This window comes from Salmo salar, chromosome ssa02 (assembly GCF_905237065.1).
Source record: "Salmo salar chromosome ssa02, Ssal_v3.1, whole genome shotgun sequence".
Lineage (NCBI taxonomy): Eukaryota > Metazoa > Chordata > Actinopteri > Salmoniformes > Salmonidae > Salmo > Salmo salar.
In genome coordinates, this window is record NC_059443.1 from 79,680,827 (window position 1) to 79,704,476 (window position 23,650).

At 43.6% G+C, this 23,650-nt stretch overlaps 1 protein-coding gene across 2 annotated transcripts; it reads left to right on the forward strand.

The window, feature by feature from the left end:
* The first annotated feature begins 341 nt into the window (after positions 1–341).
* LOC106564061 (ADP-ribosylation factor-binding protein GGA3) lies at positions 342–23,561 on the forward strand. Of its 2 annotated transcripts, XM_045710862.1 has the most exons (18): positions 342–753; positions 7,165–7,268; positions 8,457–8,541; positions 9,831–9,906; positions 12,404–12,502; positions 14,196–14,319; positions 14,685–14,785; positions 14,895–14,975; positions 15,042–15,179; positions 15,848–15,929; positions 19,671–19,790; positions 20,117–20,383; positions 20,579–20,640; positions 20,844–20,965; positions 21,060–21,217; positions 21,591–21,760; positions 22,142–22,252; positions 22,921–23,561. In XM_045710862.1, exons 2-18 carry the CDS (start codon positions 7,223–7,225, stop codon positions 23,035–23,037), a joined length of 1,959 nt encoding a protein of 652 aa, XP_045566818.1. In that variant the 5' UTR covers positions 342–753; positions 7,165–7,222; the 3' UTR covers positions 23,038–23,561. The 2 variants fall into 2 exon arrangements, with proteins under 2 accessions (XP_045566818.1, XP_045566813.1); XM_045710857.1 differs by lacking the exon at positions 342–753 and having other exon boundaries at positions 6,968–7,268.
* The last annotated feature ends 89 nt before the right edge of the window (positions 23,562–23,650 follow it).

Genomic DNA, 23,650 nt, shown 5'->3' on the forward strand with positions numbered 1-23,650 from the left:
AGGCGCAGCAGTGAGCAGCACTCTCACCCTCTACTGAGCGCTCATATAGTATGGCAGAGTACTCCTACACATGTACGCACAGACATACACACATACAATAGCATACACACACACATTTGTTTGCTTGTATGAGCTATTCTACAACACAAGCCGTATAATTTATTTGGACAACATGGCGTTCATTAGATGTCAAACCCAGCACATACTTCACATGGGGTGGCAACTTTACAAACCAACATGTGGTGTGTGTGGCAAGTCCCAAGATGGTAGCATGTCAAGTCGTTTGTCTGTGACTAGTACATTTTAACCTACTAATAACCTATTTATTTATGGCTGAGTAACTTCCTTGTTGTGTAGTGCAAATTATTTTATTTTTGCTGCTGTAAAGATCACGGGTCTTCCTCAACTTGGCACTTCAACTCTGCACTGACGTTTACCAAAGTAACCCGATCTCTGGCTGGCCTGAGTTCCTTCTTCATCCACGGAGTGTCTCGTCCAAGCCGCTCCTTTTTGCTCTTCGTCTGGCTGTCAGTGGCAGCTCAATAATCCCCAACCCGCTCTCTCAATCGACCTCAACACCCAATCTACTCACACGTGCAAATACTCACATTCAGATTTACATATACGCTGTCCCTCTCTCCCCTTACCTTCATTGGGCTCTATTTACATTTGTCAGAGAAAATGACAATTTTCGTGGTATTGCTTTGTGCACTGACTTTAACGAGATCTGGAGAAAACGAACATTGTCGCTGGGTGAGTACATCTGACAATGTGCTCTCCCGTCCATTGGACATTTTGTTTGCAGGAACTCGCTCCTTTTCACTCGTTCCACTCGTCCAAGTGCCGATGTATTTGTGGCATGATGTGAACATTACGAATTTGTGTCACTACCAAAGTCTAATGGTTTTAAATGACTGTTTTGTATTGTCTGGAAACTCACTTGTAGACTTCGCTTGCAGTAGGTCTCTTAAAAAAGAGAAGCCGTGCAAAGTTATTAAACAGAGGTGCCTAGTTATTCTTCTTTTGTTGATATCAGGTAACGTGCAGCCTAACCCTGGCCCTGATATGCAATGTCTCCAAACCCCCTCTGATTTTAAATCAAGATCTGGTCTTGGTATTTTTCATTTAAATGTACGCAGCCTGTTGTCAAAAATGGATGGGGTTAGGATTTGGGCTAAATCAACTGATGCTGATATAATTGTGTTTTCTGAAACCTGGCTCAGCAAGTCTGTTCTTGATACGGATATTTGTATAACTGGTTACAATGTTTATCGCACTGATCGGGTTAAGAAAGGTGGGGGTGTGGCTATATATGTAAAAACGAAATTCCCTGTAAGTGTGGCAAAGTCTGAAACTATTTGTAAACAGTTGGAATTTCTTGCTTTGAATATTGAGGTTTCTAAGGGTCTTTCTATAACTGTGATTGGCTGTTACAGACCCCCCCTCTGCTCTCGGTGATGCATTTTCTTCTTTGACGCACCTCATGTCTAAACTTCTTTACAGTGAAATGATTTTGATTGGTGATCTTAACTGGTGTTGGTTAATGCCGGTGTCTGATGATTTAAAAATGTTTTGTAATTCTATGAATCTTACCCAGTTGATTAACTCACCCACTCGCCCTAATCTAAAATGCCCTGATAAATCTACCCTGATTGATTTGATATTGACAAATGTTCCACATAAATATTCTGCGGTTGGTGTTTTTTGTAATGATTTAAGTGACCATTGTGCTGTTGTTGCTATTAGAAATACTAAGATTTCTAAGTCTAACCCGCGTTTTATTCGTAAGAGAAATCTGAAGTGTTTCATTGAGCAGGCTTTCTTTCATGATTTGTTTTATTTTGACTGGAGCAAGATTGAGTTTATCCCTGATGTGGAAACTGCCTGGAAATTCTTTCATGATGGTTTTCTCCAAATAGTAAACAGACATGCTCCATTCCGCAGGTTCAGGGTTAAAGGGAGGGATAATCCATGGTTTTCGTCTGAGCTTTCTTGCATTGTTCACGACCGTAATCTAGCCTGGGCTAAAGCAAGGAAATCGTGTTCTGATGCTGATTGGCTTGTTTTTAGGCAGTTACGAAACAAGTGTTCTTCTCTTCTCAGGAAGGCCAAATCTGAATATTTTATGTCTGTTACCACTGATAACCTGAATGACCCTAGAAAGTTTTGGAAGGCTATTAAGTCTATGTCTGGTAACAGTAATGTTAATGAATTACCGTCATGTGTATTGAAGGACTCTGTTGCTATATATGACAAAACTGAAATGCTGAATTGTTTCAATGAGCACTTTGTATCATCTGGTAGGCTGTTTGATTCAGTGTCCTCTGTCTGTGTACAACCTTGTGAGGATGAACCAGTGAGAGCTGGTCAAACTTTTAGCTTTTTGCCATTCTCAGTGCAGGTGGTACATAAAGCCCTGAAATCCTTAGATCAGAGAAAGCCTGCAGGTCCTGATCTTTTGGATCCCTGCTTTTTAAATCTGGCAGCTGATTTCATAGCTGAACCACTTGCATATCTGTTTAATCTAACCCTGGAATGTAATGAAATTCCAAAGATCTGGAAATCAGCATTTGTCCTGCCACTTTTAAAAGGGGGAGATCCAACTCTTTTAAATAATTATAGGCCAATCTCAAAGCTGTCACCCCTGGTGAAAATACTTGAAACCCTTGTGAGTGACCAGCTAAAAGAGTTTTTATATACTAACTCTATTTTATCAATGTACCAATCGGGTTTCAGGAAGAAGCATAGCACAATTACAGCAAGCCATGAAGGTTTTAAATGATATCACTGAAGCTCTTGACAAAAAACAGCATTGTGTCTCACTTTTTATTGATCTCTCTAAGGCTTTTGATACAGTTGATCATGCTATACTAAGGCAGAGATTGTCGAGTGTAGGTCTTTCAGAGCATGCAGTTGCATGGTTTGTTAACTATCTGTCTGATAGAACTCAGTGCACTCAATTTGATGGGCTTAGGTCTGTTAAATTGTCTGTCTTAAATGGTGTGCCCCAAGGCTCTGTACTTGGTCCTCTCTTATTCACTATTTATATAAATAATTTAGACAAAAATGTCCAAAATGCACAACTTCATTTTTATGCTGATGATACTGTTATTTACTGTTGTGCTTCATCTCTTACAAAAGCTTTCCAGAACTTGCAAACTGCTTTTAATACTGTTCAACATACCTTGTCTCAATTGAAGCTTATCCTCAATACTGACAAAACTAAACTTCTGGTGTTTTCTAAAGCAAGAAATAGACCCCTGAACCTTTCACCTATTACTACCTTTCAGGGCAAGGAGATTGAGGTTGTAACCTCATATAAATATCTTGGAATTTTGATTGATGATGGCCTCTCTTTTAAAATGCATATTCAACAACTTACAAAAAAATTGAAGCTGAAATTAGGATTTTATTTTAGGAATAAGGCTTGTTTTTCTTTTGAAGCCAGAAGGAGGCTAGTATCAGCTACATTTATGCCTTTACTAGACTATGGGGATATTTTATATATAAATGCTTCCGCTCAGTGTTTGAGATCAATTGACACCCTTTACCATGGCACTTTGAGATTTATTTTAAATTGCAAAACCCTTACGCACCACTGCACTTTGTATACCAGGGTTGGCTGGCCTTCTCTAGTCACTCGTAGGCTCAGTCACTGGTATACTTTTATTTACAAAGCCATTTTGGGTTTACTACCTTTTATTTGGGCATTTTTATTGTTCAGAAATGTGGTGGGTACTCTCTTCGTTCGAGGGACTTTATCTTGCTAACTGTTCCAAATGTCCGAACTGAATTTGGTAAAAGGGCTTTTATGTACTCTGCGCCATCGTCTTGGAATGCCTTACAAAATACTTTTAAACTGGAAGAACTTGTCCCGATTGGTATTTTTAAATCACTGATGAATGATCTTGAGACTGATTCCCTGACCTGTCAATGTTTTTAATTTGCTGTTTTTGATTTTGTTATATTCTTTGTTAATTTTATGGTTTTTACTAGATTACTTGTAGTTTTTCATGTTGTTTGTCTAATTTTTGTAATGACTTGGCGCTGCCTATCTTGGCCAGGACGCTCTTGAAAAAGAGATTTTAAATCTCAATGAGCCTTTCCTGGTTAAATAAAGGTTTAAAAAAAAAAAAAAAAAAAGCATTTTTACAAAAAGTCTCACTGTACCTAACCTGTTTACCACACCCGGTCTCCGGGATGGTTCACTCTGGAAACTCCTTTTGGTCTCTACTGAGTTAGGTACATCAGCTTTTAGTTTTCTTGCACCTTATTTGTGGAACAATCTTCAAAATGTTTTAAATCTGTTTGTTCTGGTGTCTCTAGGTCCATTCTGAAAGCTGATTGGGGACATTATTACTGATGAATGTGTTTGTTCTGGTGTCTCTAGGTCCATTCTGAAAGCTGATTGGGGACATTATTACTGATGAATGTGTTTGTTCTGGTGTCTCTAGGTCCATTCTGAAAGCTGATTGGGGACATTATTACTGATGAATGTGTTTGTTCTGGTGTCTCTAGGTCCATTCTGAAAGCTGATTGGGGACATTATTACTGATGAATGTGTTTGTTCTGGTGTCTCTAGGTCCATTCTGAAAGCTGATTGGGGACATTATTACTGATGAATGTGTTTGTTCTGGTGTCTCTAGGTCCATTCTGAAAGCTGATTGGGGACATTATTACTGATGAATGTGTTTGTTCTGGTGTCTCTAGGTCCATTCTGAAAGCTGATTGGGGACATTATTACTGATGAATGTGTTTGTTCTGGTGTCTCTAGGTCCATTCTGAAAGCTGATTGGGGACATTATTACTGATGAATGTGTTTGTTCTGGTGTCTCTAGGTCCATTCTGAAAGCTGATTGGGGACATTATTACTGATGAATGTGTTTGTTCTGGTGTCTCTAGGTCCATTCTGAAAGCTGATTGGGGACATTATTACTGATGAATGTGTTTGTTCTGGTGTCTCTAGGTCCATTCTGAAAGCTGATTGGGGACATTATTACTGATGAATGTGTTTGTTCTGGTGTCTCTAGGTCCATTCTGAAAGCTGATTGGGGACATTATTACTGATGAATGTGTTTGTTCTGGTGTCTCTAGGTCCATTCAGAAAGCTGATTGGGGACATTATTACTGATGAATGTGTTTGTTCTGGTGTCTCTAGGTCCATTCTGAAAGCTGATTGGGGACATTATTACTGATGAATGTGTTTGTTCTGGTGTCTCTAGGTCCATTCAGAAAGCTGATTGGGGACATTATTACTGATGAATGTGTTTGTTCTGGTGTCTCTAGGTCCATTCTGAAAGCTGATTGGGGACATTATTACTGATGAATGTGTTTGTTCTGGTGTCTCTAGGTCCATTCTGAAAGCTGATTGGGGACATTATTACTGATGAATGTGTTTGTTCTGGTGTCTCTAGGTCCATTCTGAAAGCTGATTGGGGACATTATTACTGATGAATGTGTTTGTTCTGGTGTCTCTAGGTCCATTCTGAAAGCTGATTGGGGACATTATTACTGATGAATGTGTTTGTTCTGGTGTCTCTAGGTCCATTCTGAAAGCTGATTGGGGACATTATTACTGATGAATGTGTTTGTTCTGGTGTCTCTAGGTCCATTCTGAAAGCTGATTGGGGACATTATTACTGATGAATGTGTTTGTTCTGGTGTCTCTAGGTCCATTCTGAAAGCTGATTGGGGACATTATTACTGATGAATGTGTTTGTTCTGGTGTCTCTAGGTCCATTCTGAAAGCTGATTGGGGACATTATTACTGATGAATGTGTTTGTTCTGGTGTCTCTAGGTCCATTCAGAAAGCTGATTGGGGACATTATTACTGATGAATGTGTTTGTTCTGGTGTCTCTAGGTCCATTCTGAAAGCTGATTGGGGACATTATTACTGATGAATGTGTTTGTTCTGGTTCTCTAGGTCCATTCAGAAAGCTGATTGGGGACATTATTACTGATGAATGTGTTTGTTCTGGTGTCTCTAGGTCCATTCTGAAAGCTGATTGGGGACATTATTACTGATGAATGTGTTTGTTCTGGTGTCTCTAGGTCCATTCTGAAAGCTGATTGGGGACATTATTACTGATGAATGTGTTTGTTCTGGTGTCTCTAGGTCCATTCTGAAAGCTGATTGGGGACATTATTACTGATGAATGTGTTTGTTCTGGTGTCTCTAGGTCCATTCTGAAAGCTGATTGGGGACATTATTACTGATGAATGTGTTTGTTCTGGTGTCTCTAGGTCCATTCTGAAAGCTGATTGGGGACATTATTACTGATGAATGTGTTTGTTCTGGTGTCTCTAGGTCCATTCTGAAAGCTGATTGGGGACATTATTACTGATGAATGTGTTTGTTCTGGTGTCTCTAGGTCCATTCTGAAAGCTGATTGGGGACATTATTACTGATGAATGTGTTTGTTCTGGTGTCTCTAGGTCCATTCTGAAAGCTGATTGGGGACATTATTACTGATTAATGTGTTTGTTCTGGTGTCTCTAGGTCCATTCAGAAAGCTGATTGGGGACATTATTACTGATGAATGTGTTTGTTCTGGTGTCTCTAGGTCCATTCTGAAAGCTGATTGGGGACATTATTACTGATGAATGTGTTTGTTCTGGTGTCTCTAGGTCCATTCAGAAAGCTGATTGAGGACATTATTACTGATGAATGTCTTTGTGTTTTATGACCGTGTTTATTCTTTCTGCTTGCATTTGGTATTGATATTGGTTTTCTGTAATTGATCTAATTCAAGGCTCATCTATAAAAGAGACATTGCTCTCAGTATGACTCCCTGATAAAATAAAAGTTAAATAAAATAAATACATTTTGTATTATAGCTCAAACTCATAAACCACCGAGGAAAAGTTGTGACATCTTTTCAAAAACCTGCTGTGGAAGAAAATGGTTTCCATTGCATAGCCTAGGGACATGGCTCACCCGCGGAGAAGTTGTAATATAATTGGTCTGCGACTTACATTCCAAATTTCACCCCTTTCGTTTTATAGTCCACTATTTCTAACCACACGGATCTGGTTAAAATGAGTGTACTAGGATTAGGGTACAATTTGGAACGTCATAACTTCTGACTAAGCACAACCCGAGTCACATGTCGCGGCTGTGGTCTCTTCAGACGAGTTGACAGTTCTTTCCGCCCGTTAACAGGACGGTGTGAAGTTTTGAGAAGACACCGAGTACCGGGGGAAGGCGACTGCAAAAGGCCATGGCGACCGGAGAGAGTGGCGGAGAGAGCCTAGAGTCGTGGTTGAGTAAGTTAAATGACACGGGGAATTCGTTTTTTTTTTCTAAAGAGAGTTTGTTAAATGTATTTCCTTTATAGTCGTGCGATTACATTTTGTCGTTTGACAATAACTTGGTTTCGTGGTTCACAGTTGGAAACGGTGCATCTTGAAGTTGTGCGTCACTGAAAGTCGAACCTTGCAGTGATCTCGCCAGTTTAATAAACAGGCTTTATATCACGTGATTTTCATGAGCGCTTGTAAATATGGCGAGCAATACTTTCAGCTACTAACTAGTTGAAACTGTCTTTCTGCTTTCGTTGTTGTCTCGCTACGTTGAAGTGGCGTTTTACATCTCATGTTTCCTTTGTAGCAAATTCCGCGGAGGGAATTACAGAATAAACAGTTACTAAGTTTGATTGCGAAGGGCAGTTTTATAATGTATTACCAATATGTTCTTTTAAACGCAACAAAATAGCTCTGAAAGAACAGGAAGTATGAGACAGGCTACATCTTGTCAGCCAGTCATGCGCTCATCCAGATGTTTTTTTTAAATCTTCTCCTTCCCTCGACTAACCTACACCCAGTGGTGGAAAAAGTACCCAACTTCTCATACTTGAGTAGTACCTTTATAGTCAAAGTGAAAGTCACCCAGTAAAATCATACATGAGTAAAAGTATTTGGTTTTAAATATAAGTATCAAATGTAAATGCTAAAATATGCTTAAGTATCAAAAGTAAAAGTGTAAATCATTTAAAATTCCTTATATTAAGCAAACCATACGGCACCATTTTTTAATATATTTTTTATTTACGGATAGCCAGGGACACACTCCAACACTCAAGACATAATTTACAAACGGAGCATGTGTTTAGTGAGTCCACCAGATCAGAGCCAGTAGGGATGACCAGGGATGTTCTCTGGTAAAGACCCCAAAAACTAGTAAAATAGTAGTACTTTAAAGTACACCACTGCCTACACCCACGGCACAGTGAGCTTCCGGTTCTAGTTCAATGTTACAACATCATCATTGTAGAATACACACTTGCAGGGACCTTCTTTTGATCAGAAGTGCAAACGTTTGTCTTTCTTCTTCTATATTTGTTTATATTTATATCCCAGGCAAGGTCACAGACCCATCTAATGCAAAGCTAGGCTAATTGATCTCTCTATCTCTCTCCTTTATCTCTCCTTTCTTTCTCTCTCTCACACTCTCAGACAAGGCCACAGACCCATCTAACTCAGAAGACCGGTGGGACTGTATCCAGGGCTTCTATGAACAGGTCAACCAGGAGGCTGATGGGTGAGTAGATACTATGGCTGTGTCCCCCAAATGGCAGCTTATGAACAGGTCAACCAGGGCAACCTATTCTCTATATAGTGAACTACTGATGACCAGGGCAACCTATTCTCTATATAGTACACTACTGATGACCAGGGCAACCTATTCTCTATATAGTACACTACTGATGACCAGGGCAACCTATTCTCTATATAGTACACTACTGATGACCAGGGCAACCTATTCTCTATATAGTACACTACTGATGACCAGGGCAACCTATTCTCTATATAGTACACTACTGATGACCAGGGCAACCTATTCTCTATATAGTGAACTACTGATGACCAGGGCAACCTATTCTCTATATAGTGAACTACTGATGACCAGGGCAACCTATTCTCTATTATAGTACACTACTGATGACCAGGGCAACCTATTCTCTATATAGTACACTACTGATGACCAGGGCAACCTATTCTCTATATATAGGGCACTACTGATGACCAGGGCAACCTATTCTCTATATATAGGGCACTACTGATGACCAGGGCAACCTATTCTCTATATATAGGGCACTACTGATGACCAGGGCAACCTATTCTCTATATATAGGGCACTACTGATGACCAGGGCAACCTATTCTCTATATATAGGGCACTACTGATGACCAGGGCAACCTATTCTCTATTATAGTACACTACTGATGACCAGGGCAACCTATTCTCTATATAGTACACTACTGATGACCAGGGCAACCTATTCTCTATATATAGGGCACTACTGATGGGCTCTGGTCAAAAGTAGACCTAGTGCACTAAGAGAAGGAGCCCAAATAGTACCCTTCCCTGTATAAAGCACTAGGGCCCATAGGTCTCTGGTCCAAAGTAGTGCACTATATAGGGAATAGGGTACCGTGTGGGACGTAACCTTGGACACAGCAGAGGCTAGACAAGATATTTCAAAAGCCAGGCTTTTTACACAGATAAGAAATGTTTTTCCAATACCACAAAGTTGTTATCATATTAGTTTGTCATCTCGATTCCACTATCATTCTGAGGAACCACTTGTTTGTTGTGTGGGACATCACTGAAAACCACTTCTCCCTTTTCTGTAATGTTATCTTCAAAATGAAGTGTTAGACGTCTCCCAGGAGACATAAAGAACCATTTATAGCAGTAGGCCACAGGGATTCTAAATGCCCTCAGATTGTTCTTACCAGATATCTTTTATGTTGTATATAATGCAGTGTTAGATAGTATTAGTTTTGAAAACACTGGAAGTTTATAAATCTACTCTCCTATTCCCAGTCCTCAGGTTGCCACTCGTCTCCTGGCCCACAAGATCCAGTCTCCACAGCAGAGAGAGGCTCTGCAGGCCCTCACAGTAAGACAACACACCATCATATTATTATACTATAGTAATAACTATACAATACTATAGTAAAATCAAAGTTTATTTGTCGCGTGCGCCGAATACAAGTGGTGTAGACCTTACAGTGAAATGCTTACTTACAGGCTCTAACCAATAGTGCAAAAAAGGTGTTAGGTGAACAATAGGTAGGTAAAGAAATAAAACAACAGTAGAAAGACAGGCTATATACAGACACCGGTTAGTCAGGCTGACTGAGGTAGCATGTAGATATGGTTAAAGTGACTATGCATATATGATAAACAGAGAGTAGCAGCAGCGTAAAAGAGGGGTTGAGGGAGGGGGGCACACAATGCAAATAGTCCGGGTAGCCATTTGATTACCTGTTCAGGAGTCTTATGGCTTGGGGGGTAAAAACTGTTGAGAAGCCTGTGTCCCCCAAACGGCAGCTTATGAACAGGTCAACCCCTCTATATAACAGAAGATCCAGTCTCCTCAGCAGAAAGACCCTCTTCCTGGAGATCTACTGTCCTGTAGGTTTTCAGTCCCTCTTCTTGGAGATCTACTGTCCTGTAGGTTTTCAGTCCCTCTTCCTGGAGATCTACTGTCCTGTAGGTTTTCAGTCCAACCCTCTTCCTGGAGATCTACTGTCCTGTGGGTTTTCAGTCCAACCCTCTTCCTGGAGATCTACTGTCCTGTAGGTTTTCAGTCCCTCTTCTTGGAGATCTACTGTCCTGTAGGTTTTCAGTCCAACCCTCTTCCTGGAGATCTACTGTCCTGTGGGTTTTCAGTCCAACCCTCTTCCTGGAGATCTACTGTCCTGTGGGTTTTCAGTCCAACCCTCTTCCTGGAGATCTACCGTCCTGTGGGATTTCAGTCCAACCCTCTTCCTGGAGATCTACCGTCCTGTAGGTTTTCAGTCCAACCTTCTACCTGGAGATCTACTGTCCTGTAGGTTTTCAGTCCAACCCTCTTCCTGGAGATCTACTGTCCTGTAGGTTTTCAGCCCAACCCTCTTCCTGGAGATCTACTGTCCTGTAGGTTTTCAGTCCAACCCTCTTCCTGGAGATCTACTGTCCTGTAGGTTTTCAGTCCAACCCTAATGTAGCATATCTGATTCAGCTAGTTAAGGTCTTGTTGAGCAGCTAATTAGTAGAATCAGGTGTGTTAAATTAGGGTTGGACTGAAACCCCACAGGATGGTAGATCTCCAGGAAGAGGGTTGGACTGAAAACCTACAGGACAGTAGATCTCCAGGAAGAGGGTTGGACTGAAATCCTACAGGACGGTAGATCTCCAGGAAGAGGGTTGGACAGCCCTGACATAGACTGACCAGGTGAATCCAGCTGAAAGCTATGATCCGTTATTGATGTCACTTGTTAAATCCACTTCATCAGAGTAGGTGAAGGGGAGGAAACAGGTTTTTAGCCTACAATTTCCTATCCCCAGCGGAAATCTAATTAACATTAATCCAACAATCCCCATCAATATCCATCTGTTTAAGTTAGAGATATGTATTTTTTGTTGTTGTTGCATGGGCTGCTTCTCAATCCGCCAGATATCACCCTTCCTCATCTGAGGTGAAAGGTGGCAGAGCTAGAGTGGTGTTTGTCAGACCAGGAGACATCCCACAAATCAGTCTGCTCAGGAAAACGTCAGTAGCGTCTGAATGGTTTGGCCTGAACACCAGTATTATGACCATTCTATTGAAAGATGAGACTCTCACCAAGGCGTTCTGCGTTTTGCTCCAGGACGCCCACAAGACTCACAAGCCTCGTCTGAAGGTCCCCCGGTACCAGTTGAACAAATGAATGGAAGGATATATGGAGATGGTTTAGTGCCTAAAATAAGGGGATAAATACATGTTAAATCATGAAAAATATCCTGATCTTTCTTATATATCTCAGATATAGGACAGACACTTCAGAACTAACTTCCTTTAGATTTTTTGGGGAGACTATCTGTTGTTCCATGGAATTAATCTGTTATTTAATGTGTTTCTATTGGCTAACAGCAGTAATGCCAAATTCAATGTTTCATCATATATATATATATATATAATTATTTTATTTTTTAATTTTGATACCTTAATGGGTCTTAAAATTCCAAATCAGATAGCTAAGTGATCCTTGGTATGACCATCATAAAACGATTCCATGTGTTAGCATGTGGTGACACAGGGCCGTCCTTTGTTACCTACCAAATGCACCCTATTCCCTATATAGTGCACTACTTTTGACCAGAGCCGGCAAAGGGTGACATTTGGGACAAAGGCATTGTTAATGTTTAGGGCTGTGGGGTCATGTGATGCCTGTTGATGGTTAACTAAGGTTGTTGAATCTAAACTGTATTTCCTGTGCTGTGCCTGGGATAAGATCCTAAAGGGATCTGTTTCAGTAGTTTCATTCAGTTCCATTCTCTGGGAGGAAAAAGATTTTCCATTTTGGCTCCTAGACAGTGTAGATACACTTCCTGTAGAACCTATAGAATTCTGACATCACTGTTTCCCACAGGTTCTAGAAGCCTGCATGAACAACTGTGGCAAGAGGTTCCACAGTGAGGCGGCAAAGTTCCGCTTCCTCAATGAACTCATCAAAGTCCTGTCTCCAAAGGTATGAATAACCCCAATGGTTTTGAAAGGAAAGTTTCTGTGGTCATCCCAAATGGCAGCCTATCTTGACTGGGGCCCTGGTCAAAAGTAATGTACTCGAAAGGGAATAGGGTGCCATTTGGGACCTAGAGTCTGTTAGGTTTCTGTGCAACAGAATCAGGAAGGAGTGATTTGTATTAAAGGAGAGTTATATTATTTGTGTCTCCAATGTAATCCAGTCAGTTATTGTATTAAAGGGGTGTTGTGTTAATAGTGTCTTCAGTGTAATCCAGTCAGTTATTGTATTAAAGGGGAGTTGTTAGTGTCTCCAGTGTAATCCAGTCAGTTATTGTATTAAAGGGGAGTTGTGTTATCAGTGTCTCCAGTGTAATCGAGTCAGTTATTGTATTAAAGGGGAGGTGTGTTATCAGTGTCTCCAGTGTAATCCAGTCAGTTATTGTATTAAAGGGGAGTTGTGTTATCAGTGTCTCCAGTGTAATCCAGTCAGTTATTGTATTAAAGGGGAGTTGTGTTATCAGTGTCTCCAGTGTAATCCAGTCAGTTATTGTATTAAAGGGGAGTTGTGTTATCAGTGTCTCCAGTGTAATCCAGTCAGTTATTGTATTAAAGGGGAGTTGTGTCTCCAGTGTAATCCAGTCAGTTATTGTATTAAAGGGGAGTTGTGTCTCCAGTGTAATCCAGTCAGTTATTGTATTAAAGGGGAGTTGTGTTATCAGTGTCTCCAGTGTAATCCAGTCAGTTATTGTATTAAAGGGGAGTTGTGTTATCAGTGTCTCCAGTGTAATCCAGTCAGTTATTGTATTAAAGGGGAGTTGTGTTATCAGTGTCTCCAGTGTAATCCAGTCATTTATTGTATGTAGGAACATTTAATCTTCATTTAAGGTGTGATAGAGACTGATGAATGATCAAAGGCTTTTTAATGGGGGCTGTCTATCTGAGATAACAGTTGATGAATTCATTCACTCACTCATTCACTCATCTATCCATCCCTCTTGTGCTTCTGCCTCCTCATTGCTTGCTCTTTGTGGTTTAGGCTGGGTTACTGTAGAGCTCTTTGTGGTTTAGGCTGGGTTACTGTAGTTTAGGCTGGGTTACTGTAGTTTAGGCTGGGTTACTGTAGTTTAGGCTGGGTTACTTTAGAGCTCTTTGTGACTGCTGCTGAAGTAAAAAGGGCTTTAGAAAATACATGTGAATGATTGATCTGCAGTTCCTGGGTCAGTGGTGCGGAGGTGAAGCTGAAACTGTGTGTGTGTGTGTGTGTGTTTTTGTTAATAGTTCCTGGGTCAGTGGAGTGGTACGGAGGTGAAGCTGAAACTGTGTGTGTGTGTGTTTTAATAGTTCCTGGGTCAGTGGAGTGGTGCGGAGGTGAAGCTGAAACTGTGTGTGTGTGTGTGTGTTTTAATAGTTCCTGGGTCAGTGGAGTGGTGCGGAGGTGAAGCTGAAACTGTGTGTGTGTGTGTGTGTTTTAATAGTTCCTGGGTCAGTGGAGTGGTGCGGAGGTGAAGCTGAAACTGTGTGTGTGTGTGTGTGTTTTAATAGTTCCTGGGTCAGTGGAGTGGTGCGGAGGTGAAGCTGAAACTGTGTGTGTGTGTTTTTTAATAGTTCCTGGGTCAGTGGAGTGGTGCGGAGGTGAAGCTGAAACTGTGTGTGTGTGTGTGTGTGTGTGTGTGTGTGTGTGTGTGTTTTTTTAATAGTTCCTTGGTCAGTGGAGTGGTGCGGAGGTGAAGCTGAGGGTGACGGAGGTTCTGTACAGCTGGACTTTGTGGCTCAAAGAAGAACCCAAGATTCAGGAGGCCTACCGCATGCTGAAGAAACAAGGTCCGTTACAACACCTCAGAACCTTTGAACCACTGCTCAGAACCGTTATACCTTAGAACTCTAGCACCTTAGAACCAGGAGGCCTATCGCTCAGGAAACAAGGTCTGTTACTGCTCAGAACTGTTATACCTTAGAACTCTAGTACCTTAGAACCAGGAGGTCTATCGCTACCTTAGAACTCTAGCACCTTAGAACTGTTACAGCTTAGTTTCAGGAGGCCCAGCGCATGTTTAAAAAAACCAGGTCCATTATGATACAGAACCGTTACAACCTGTGGGCCCAGGTCAAAGGTCGGGCTCTGTAAAGAGAACCGGGTGGCGTTTGGGGAAACAACCACTCATTGTCTCTCCGTGTCTGTTCTTCAGGCCTTGTGAAGAAGGACCCTAAACTCCCAGACACCATTGTGATGCCTCCTCCCTCACAGAGAGCTGAGGACTCTGTGTTCAACCAGGAGGACAAGGCCAAGGTGTGTGTGTGTGTGTGTGTGTGTGTGTGTGTGTGTGTGTGTGTGTGAGAGAAAGCCTTTTTTAGTTGATCTTCTTGTCTTATCTCTCTTAATGTGTGTGTGTTTACAGTTGTTAGCCACACTCCTGAAGAGCAGTAGTCCTGAAGATCTGCAGACAGCCAACAGACTGATCAAGAACACCATCAAAGAAGTGAGACCGTGTGTGTATGTGTGTGTGCATGTTGGTGATGGTTGACTGCTGTATTATTGTCTGTAGGAGCAGCAGAAAATGGAGCGTGTATCTAGACGTGTCTCTACCCTGGAGGAGGTCGCTAGCAGAACCAGACAGCTGAGAGAGTTACTACGGCAACACTGTCTCACTGGGCCCTCCACACACCACACTGACCACCTGAAGGTATGGGGCTGTTTCTCTCTGTCAACACTGTCTCACTGGGCCCTCCACACACCACACTGACCACCTGAAGGTATGGGGCTGTTTCTCTCTGTCAACACTGTCTCACTGGGCCCTCCACACACCACACTGACCACCTGAAGGTATGGGGCTGTTTCTCTCTGTCAACACTGTCTCACTGGGCCCTCCACACACCACACTGACCACCTGAAGGTATGGGGCTGTTTCTCTCTGTCAACACTGTCTCACTGGGCCCTCCACACACCACACTGACCACCTGAAGGTATGGGGCTGTTTCTCTCTGTCAACACTGTCTCACTGGGCCCTCCACACACCACACTGACCACCTGAAGGTATGGGGCTGTTTCTCTCTGTCAACACTGTCTCACTGGGCCCTCCACACACCACACTGACCACCTGAAGGTATGGGGCTGTTTCTCTCTGTCAACACTGTCTCACTGGGCCCTCCACACACCACACTGACCACCTGAAGGTATGGGGCTGTTTCTCTCTGTCAACACTGTCTCACTGGGCCCTCCACACACCACACTGACCACCTGTGTGTGTGTGTGTGTGTGTGTGTGTGTGTGTGTACACTAAACAGATACCGTGTGTGTGTGCTGTACACAGACGATACTAACACATGACTGTGTATCATGTCCTTCCTGTAGGCCCTCTACGAGAGCTGTGATAGGCTCAGACCCAACCTTTTCCGATTGGCCAGTGACACTGTCGACGATGACGAAGCTTTAGGTAATTTATCTACGTTGATCATTTAGTCTCTATGTATCCAGATCTACGTTGATCATTTACTCTCTATGTATCCAGATCTACGTTGATCATTTAGTCTCTAGAAAGGCAAGAACCTAGGAGAAACCTAGAGAGGAACCAGGCTCTGGGGGGTGGCCAGTCTTCTGGCTGTAGTGGGTGGAGATTTAATCTGTTCTAGTCCTTCTGTTCACGTCATGTCAAGTACCTCTAAATGTACTATTTTGTTCTTGTCATTTATGTCAGACGCAGTTTCCCAAATCCATAATGAACTATTTATGAGTCTAATCTGTTCCCTCGATTCTACTCTACTATGAACTATTTTTCATAATAAAAGTGAAATGTTTAATGTCCCATAGGCCGGATAGGTGCAGTGAAATGTGTTGTTTTACAGGGTCAGCCATAGTAGTACTGCACCCCTGGAGCAAATTGTGGTTAAGTGCCTTGCTCAAGGGCACATCGAATTGTCACCTTTTTCGACTTGGGTATTCGAACCAGCAGCCTTTCAGTTACTGACCCAATGCTGTAACTGCTAGCTAGGCTACCTGCTGGTTACTGGCCCAATGCTCTAACTGCTAGCTAGGCTACCTGCTGGTTACTGACCCAATGCTCTAACTGCTAGCTAGGCTACCTGCTGGTTACTGACCCAATGCTCTAACTGCTAGCTAGGCTACCTGCTGGTTACTGACCCAATGCTCTAACTGCTAGCTAGGTTATCTGCTGGTTACTGACCCACATGCTCTAACTGCTAGCTAGGTTACCTGCTGGTTACTGACCCAATGCTCTAACTGCTAGCTAGGCTACTGACCCAATGCTCTAGCTGCTAGCTAGGTTACCTGCTGGTTACTGACCCAATGCTCTAACTGCTAACTAGGCTACCTGCTGGTTACTGACCCAATGCTCTAACTGCTAGCTAGGTTACCTGCTGGTTACTGACCCAATGCTCTAACTGCTAGCTAGGTTACTGACCCAATGCTCTAACTGCTAGCTAGGTTACTGACCCAATGCTCTAACTGCTAGCTAGGTTACTGACCCAATGCTCTAACTGCTAGCTAGGCGACCTGCTAGTTACTGACCCAATGCTCTAACTGCTAGCTAGGTTACTGACCCAATGATCTAACTGTTAGCTAGGTTACTGACCCAATGCTCTAGCTGCTAGCTAGGTTACCTGCTGGTTACTGACCCAATGCTCTAACTGCTAACTAGGCTACCTGCTGGTTACTGACCCAATGCTCTAACTGCTAGCTAGGTTACCTGCTGGTTACTGACCCAATGCTCTAACTGCTAGCTAGGTTACCTGCTGGTTACTGACCCACATGCTCTAACTGCTAGCTAGCTTACCTGCTGGTTACTGACCCAATGCTCTAACTGCTAGCTAGGCTACTGACCCAATGCTCTAGCTGCTAGCTAGGTTACCTGCTGGTTACTGACCCAATGCTCTAACTGCTAACTAGGCTACCTGCTGGTTACTGACCCAATGCTCTAACTGCTAGCTAGGTTACCTGCTGGTTACTGACCCAATGCTCTAACTGCTAGCTAGGTTACTGACCCAATGCTCTAACTGCTAGCTAGGTTACTGACCCAATGCTCTAACTGCTAGCTAGGTTACTGACCCAATGCTCTAACTGTTAGCTAGGTTACTGACCCAATGCTCTAACTGTTAGCTAGGCGACCTGCTAGTTACTGACCCAATCCTCTAACTGCTAGCTAGGTTACTGACCCAATGCTCTAACTGTTAGCTAGGTTACTGACCCAATGCTCTAACTGTTAGCTAGGTTACTGACCCAATGCTCTAACTGTTAGCTAGGCTACCTGCTGGTTACTGACCCAATGCTCTAACTGCTAGCTAGGCTACCTGCTGGTTACTGACCCAATGCTCTAACTGCTAGCTAGGTTACCTGCTGGTTACTGACCCAATGCTCTAACTGCTAGCTAGGTTACCTGCTGGTTACTGACCCAATGCTCTAACTGCTAGCTAGGTTACCTGCTGGTTACTGACCCAATGCTCTACCTGTTAGCTAGGCTACCTGCTGGTTACTGGCCCAATGCTCTAACTGCTAGCTAGGCTACCTGCTGGTTACTGACCCAATGCTCTAACTGCTAGCTAGGTTATCTGCTGGTTACTGACCCACATGCTCTAACTGCTAGCTAGGTTACCTGCTGGTTACTGACCCAATGCTCTAACTGCTAGCTAGGCTACTGACCCAATGCTCTAGCTGCTAGCTAGGTTACCTGCTGGTTACTGACCCAATGCTCTAACTGCTAACTAGGCTACCTGCTGGTTACTGACCCAATGCTCTAACTGCTAGCTAGGTTAGCTGCTGGTTACTGACCCAATGCTCTAACTGCTAGCTAGGTTACTGACCCAATGCTCTAACTGCTAGCTAGGTTACTGACCCAATGCTCTAACTGCTAGCTAGGTTACTGACCCAATGCTCTAACTGCTAGCTAGGTTACTGACCCAATGCTCTAACTGCTAGCTAGGCGACCTGCTAGTTACTGACCCAATGCTCTAACTGCTAGCTAGGTTACTGACCCAATGCTCTAACTGTTAGCTAGGTTACTGACCCAATGCTCTAACTGTTAGCTAGGCTACCTGCTGGTTACTGACCCAATGCTCTAACTGCTAGCTAGGCTACCTGCTGGTTACTGACCCAATGCTCTAACTGCTAGCTAGGTTACCTGCTGGTTACTGACCCAATGCTCTAACTGCTAGCTAGGTTACCTGCTGGTTACTGACCCAATGCTCTAACTGCTAGCTAGGTTACCTGCTGGTTACTGACCCAATGCTCTACCTGTTAGCTAGGCTACCTGCTGGTTACTGACTCAATGCCCACTGACTGTGAGATCCCTGTGGCTCAGTTGGTAGAGCATGGTGTTTGCAACGCCAGCATGGTGTGTGCAACGCCAGGGTTGTGGGTTCGATTCCCACGGGGGGCCAGTACAAAAAAATAAAAATAATAATAAAAAGTATGAAATGTATGCATTCACTACTGTAAGTCGCTCTGGATAAGAGCCCATGCTCTAACTGCTAGCTAGGTTACTGACCCAATGCTCTAACTGCTAGCTAGGCTACTGACCCAATGCTCTAACTGCTAGCTAGGTTACTGACCCAATGCTCTAACTGTTAGCTAGGCTACCTGATGGTTACTGACCCAATGCTCTAACTGCTAGCTAGGCTACCTGATGGTTACTGACCCAATGCTCTAACTGCTAGCTAGGTTACCTGCTGGTTACTGATCCAATGCTCTAACTGTTAGCTAGGCTACCTGCTAGTTACTGACCCAATGCTCTAACTGCTAGCTAGGCTACCTGATGGTTACTGACCCAATGCTCTAACTGCTAGCTAGGTTACTGACCCAATGCTCTAACTGTTAGCTAGGCTACCTGCTGGTTACTGACCCAATGCTCTAACTGTTAGCAAGGCTACCTGATGGTTACTGACCCAATGCTCTAACTGCTAGCTAGGTTACTGACCCAATGCTCTAACTGCTAGCTAGGCTACTGACCCAATGCTCTAACTGCTAGCTAGGTTACTGACCCAATGCTCTAACTGCTAGCTAGGCTACCTGCTGGTTACTGACCCAATGCTCTAACTGCTAGCTAGGCTACCTGCTGGTTACTGACCCAATGCTCTAACTGCAAGCTAGGTTACCTGCTGCCCAATTTATTGTCTTTCATATTCTGTTCATTCTTGTCTTTCGTGTTGTGTTCCTTTGATTCCAGCTCAGATCCTGCAGGCCAATGATGAGCTGACCCTGGTGGTCAACATGTATAAAGATATGATGGGGGGGAGAGAGAGCAACATGATGAGAGGAGGAGGAGGAGAGGGCTCCATAAACAACGGTACATCTGTCTAGCTCTTCTCTACACCGCTCATACATTGTGGTTTTGTCTGTCAAGGTCTACTAACAGTGTGTGTTGTCTTGTGTTTGTTCCTCCCCCCTCCAAGGTTTTCAACTTGGCAGAGAACCGTGTGTGTGTTCTAGTGTTGTAGTGGTGTTTCAGTCTGAATGTCTCTGTGTTGTCATTTCAGTGGAGTGTTGTCTCTATCCCTAGGACAGAGTACCTTGTGTGTGTTCTGTTCTAGTGTTGTAGTGTGACTTCATAGAGGACGTGTTGTTTCAGTGTGAATCTCAGTAGTTGTATTTTCATATAGTCTCCATCCCCAGGTCCCAGCAGCCCCAGAGAGATAAAGAGTTACCATCTAATAGACCTGTCGGCCCTGGACTCTCCACAGACACATGGACCACCTTCTAAAGACATGTCTTCCTCCGTCTCACCTCCCCACCACGTCTCCTCCTTCCTGTCCTCCTCCCCCTCTACCTCCCAGCCTCGGCTTGGCACCCCTCCTCCCTCTTCCTCCCCTCCCTCCTCTCCTCTCTCCTGTCAACGGCTCAACAGTACTCTCCTATCTCTAATCGATCTGGACGTGACAGGTTCGTACAGGTTCTGTTTCTTTAGAACGTCCCCCCTTTCATGTGGATGTTTCTGCTGTGATGTCTTCATGATCCAGATGTGTTATGAAACAGTATTCACTTCCTGTATCTGGACTGTAATAATGTTTGTGTTGACATGTTCATGATGTGGTTCTGTGTCTAATGTTAACAGGGATACATGTGTTCTTTATTCAGGGCTGGATAAACCAGCATCGTCTCAAAGCCAGAGCAGCACGTACTACCATGAAGTACTCCAGGTACCAGTTACCTCTGTTTGTGCCCTAAATGGCTCCCTATTCCCTACATAGTGCACTACTTTGGACCAGAATGGCTCCCTATTCCCTACATAGTGCACTACTTTGGACCAGGGCCCATAGGGTCACAACAACACCAGATCATATTTACACTGATTTGTTCCTCTTCAACACAGATGCCTATTCTCCACCCCCCTTTATTTCAGATGAGAGGAGGAGAGGAGAACACAGGGAGAGACCATTCCCTGACCACGTGGGTGTGTGGAGGGAGAGACCACCCACTGGTAGCCCGGGGTTGCGGCACTGGCTCGTCAAATGGGACTGACTGGTGAGGGATGGATGGATTGAGAAAGAGAGCGAGAGACAGAGATGCCTTGAGACAGAGATGCCTTGATGACTCAATCTTTTCTTCTTCCTATCAGGGCGTTCCTTCAGAATCGTCCAATTGTGATGTCAGGATCACCATCAAACTCACAGAGTCAGCCAATGACAGAGTCAGGATCTCCAGTGAAATCAGAGAGCTTCAATCTCCCAGAATCCTTAGCAGAGATCCACGTCCCGCTGGAATCCATTAAACCAAGTAAGGTTGTGTCCTAAAATGGCACCCTATTCCCTATAGAGTGCACTGTTTTTAACCAGGGCTAACTGGTAAAAGGGTACCATTTGGAACAGTTTTTGTCTTTTTCTTAAGATCTTTTAACCACAGTAATACACAGAATAGGTGTGTGTCCCAAATTGCATCCTAATTCCTTTATAGTGCACTTCTTTTGACCAGAGCCCTATGGGTGCCCTATATAAGGAGCCATTTTGGATGCACACTAGGAGTTACAGTGTTGTCACTACAGTTATCTGTGGTCATTCATGTTAATGGATACCTCTGGTATTTTCTATTTCAAGTCATCTGTTCTATGTTGGCACGTCTGAGGTGTTCATTTCCTGAATGTCTCCGATAGGTCGATTGGAGCCGATCACAGTGTACGACCAGAATGGCGTCCATGTTTCCCTCCATTTTGCCAAAGACCCGCCCCTGGGACACCCTAACGTTGCTGTGGTTATCGTCTCCACGGTGAACACCTCCGCACTTCCTGTTAAAGACATCCTGTTTCAGGCTGCTGTTCCCAAGGTAACAGACAAACGCCCAAACATGGACAAGACATTTTTATACTCCTACATTCTTTAAGTCCTTCCAATGCTTGAAGGCTTTAACTTTAAACAGTCTCTCTCCTTGTCTAATGAAGCCTTCGTTTCCATAAATGACTGGTTGACTGAATGACTGATTGAATGACTGACTGTCAGGGTTCCCACGGGTCCTTGAATTTGAGGGAATTGGGCCTGGAAAGTCCTTGGAAAGTCCTTGAATTTGATGTTTAAGAAGGTGTGAGAACCCTGGACTGATTGATTGATTCATTGATCTTACTGAATGACTGTCTGGCTGACTGAATGGCTGGCTGAATGACTGGCTGGCTCAATGGCTAGCTGACTGATCTCCCTGTCTGTCCTCCAGACCATGACAGTGAAGCTCCAGCCGTCTTCAGGGAATGACCTCCCCTCCTACAACCCTCTGCTTCCCCCTGCTGCCCTCTCTCAGATACTGCTCCTCTCCAACCCACACAGGGTGAGTCTACTGCTCAACCTGACAAACTGGAAACACAGAGATTGTTTTGTTATCGTCAGACCTGTGACTTGGCCGGCATTCATTCATAGGCGCATCATCAACAAGTGAACTTCACTGTCAACAATGTGGCTTTTAAAGGCAATCTCCCTGACGTTCGTGGCAATCACATTCAGGGTAAAAGCTGTGGATGCTATCTCAAGGGTTTATTGATGGTTTGTGTGTTATCTCCCTCCAGCATCTGTTATCTCCCTCCAGCGTTAGGTGTGTTTGATTGGAATGGTGATGGTTTGTGTGTTATCTCCCTCCAGCGTTAGGTGTGTTTCATTAGAATGGTGATGGTTTGTGTGTTATCTCCCTCCAGCGTTAGGTGTGTTTGATTAGAATGGTGATGGTTTGTGTGTTATCTCCCTCCCAGCATCAGGTGTGTTTGATGTGATGGTTTGTGTGTTATCCTCCCTTCAGTGTTAGGTGTGTTTGATTAGAATGGTGATGGTTTGTGTGTTATCTCCCTCCCAGCATCAGGTGTGTTTGATGTGATGGTTTGTGTGTTATCCTCCCTTCAGCGTTAGGTGTGTTTCATTAGAATGGTGATGGTTTGTGTATTATCTCCCTCCAGCGTAAGGTGTGTTTGATTAGAATGGTGATGGTTTGTGTGTATCTCCCTCCAGCGTAAGGTACGTCTGCGCTACAAGCTGACCCTGGTCCACGGTGATGGAGAGCAGAGCCTCAGTGAGATGGGAGAGGTGGAGGACTTCCCTGACTGGGTCTCCTGGATGGGCCTCTGATCTGAGAGAACCCTGCATGGAATTCTACAACCTGACCGAGAGAGATAGACATTCTAGAAACTGAGAGAGAGATAGACATTCTAGAAACTGAGAGAGAGAGACATTCTGGTACCTGATAGAGAAAGGTTCTGCGGCAGAATGTGGAACCCTCTGCGATCGCTGCCTTGACCGCTGCCATCCTTGGAGGTTCTTAAAAATAGATATTTATTTAGTATTTGAAGTAGGCTCTGGGAGACCAGTCTAGTGTTAGGTGTGGGTGTGTCCATGTGTGTGTTCTTCTGTTTGTCTGATTGACCCGGCTTTGCCAACTCCATGCCAAATGACCCACCTGGGTTACGTTTCTCCACCTTTTTATACCAAACTAGACCAGGTGAACCAGGTGCCTCTGCTACTGACATGTTGTTCACCTGGCTCCTGTGTGAGCTGCTTGTTGTGTTTTTGTTCAAAGTCTGATTTGATTGATTGATGCCTCAGATACTACACTCTGAAATCTGTGATCAATAAAACAAAGAATGCTGTTCTTATCTGGAAGTCTTCTGTGGTCATTCTTTGAGAAAAGGTAGATTTGAACCTGTAACCTTCTGGTTCCTATCCCAGTTCCTAGTCCACAAGA

Coding starts and splice junctions, on each gene's coding strand:
- LOC106564061 (XM_045710862.1), top strand. CDS start 7,223: ATGGCGACCGGAGAGAGTGGCGGAGAGAGCCTAGAGTCGTGGTTGA. Junction 12,503..14,195: donor TCAAAGTCCTGTCTCCAAAG/GTATGAATAACC, acceptor TTTTTTTAATAG/TTCCTTGGTCAGTGGAGTGG. Junction 14,976..15,041: donor TCAAGAACACCATCAAAGAA/GTGAGACCGTGT, acceptor TATTGTCTGTAG/GAGCAGCAGAAAATGGAGCG.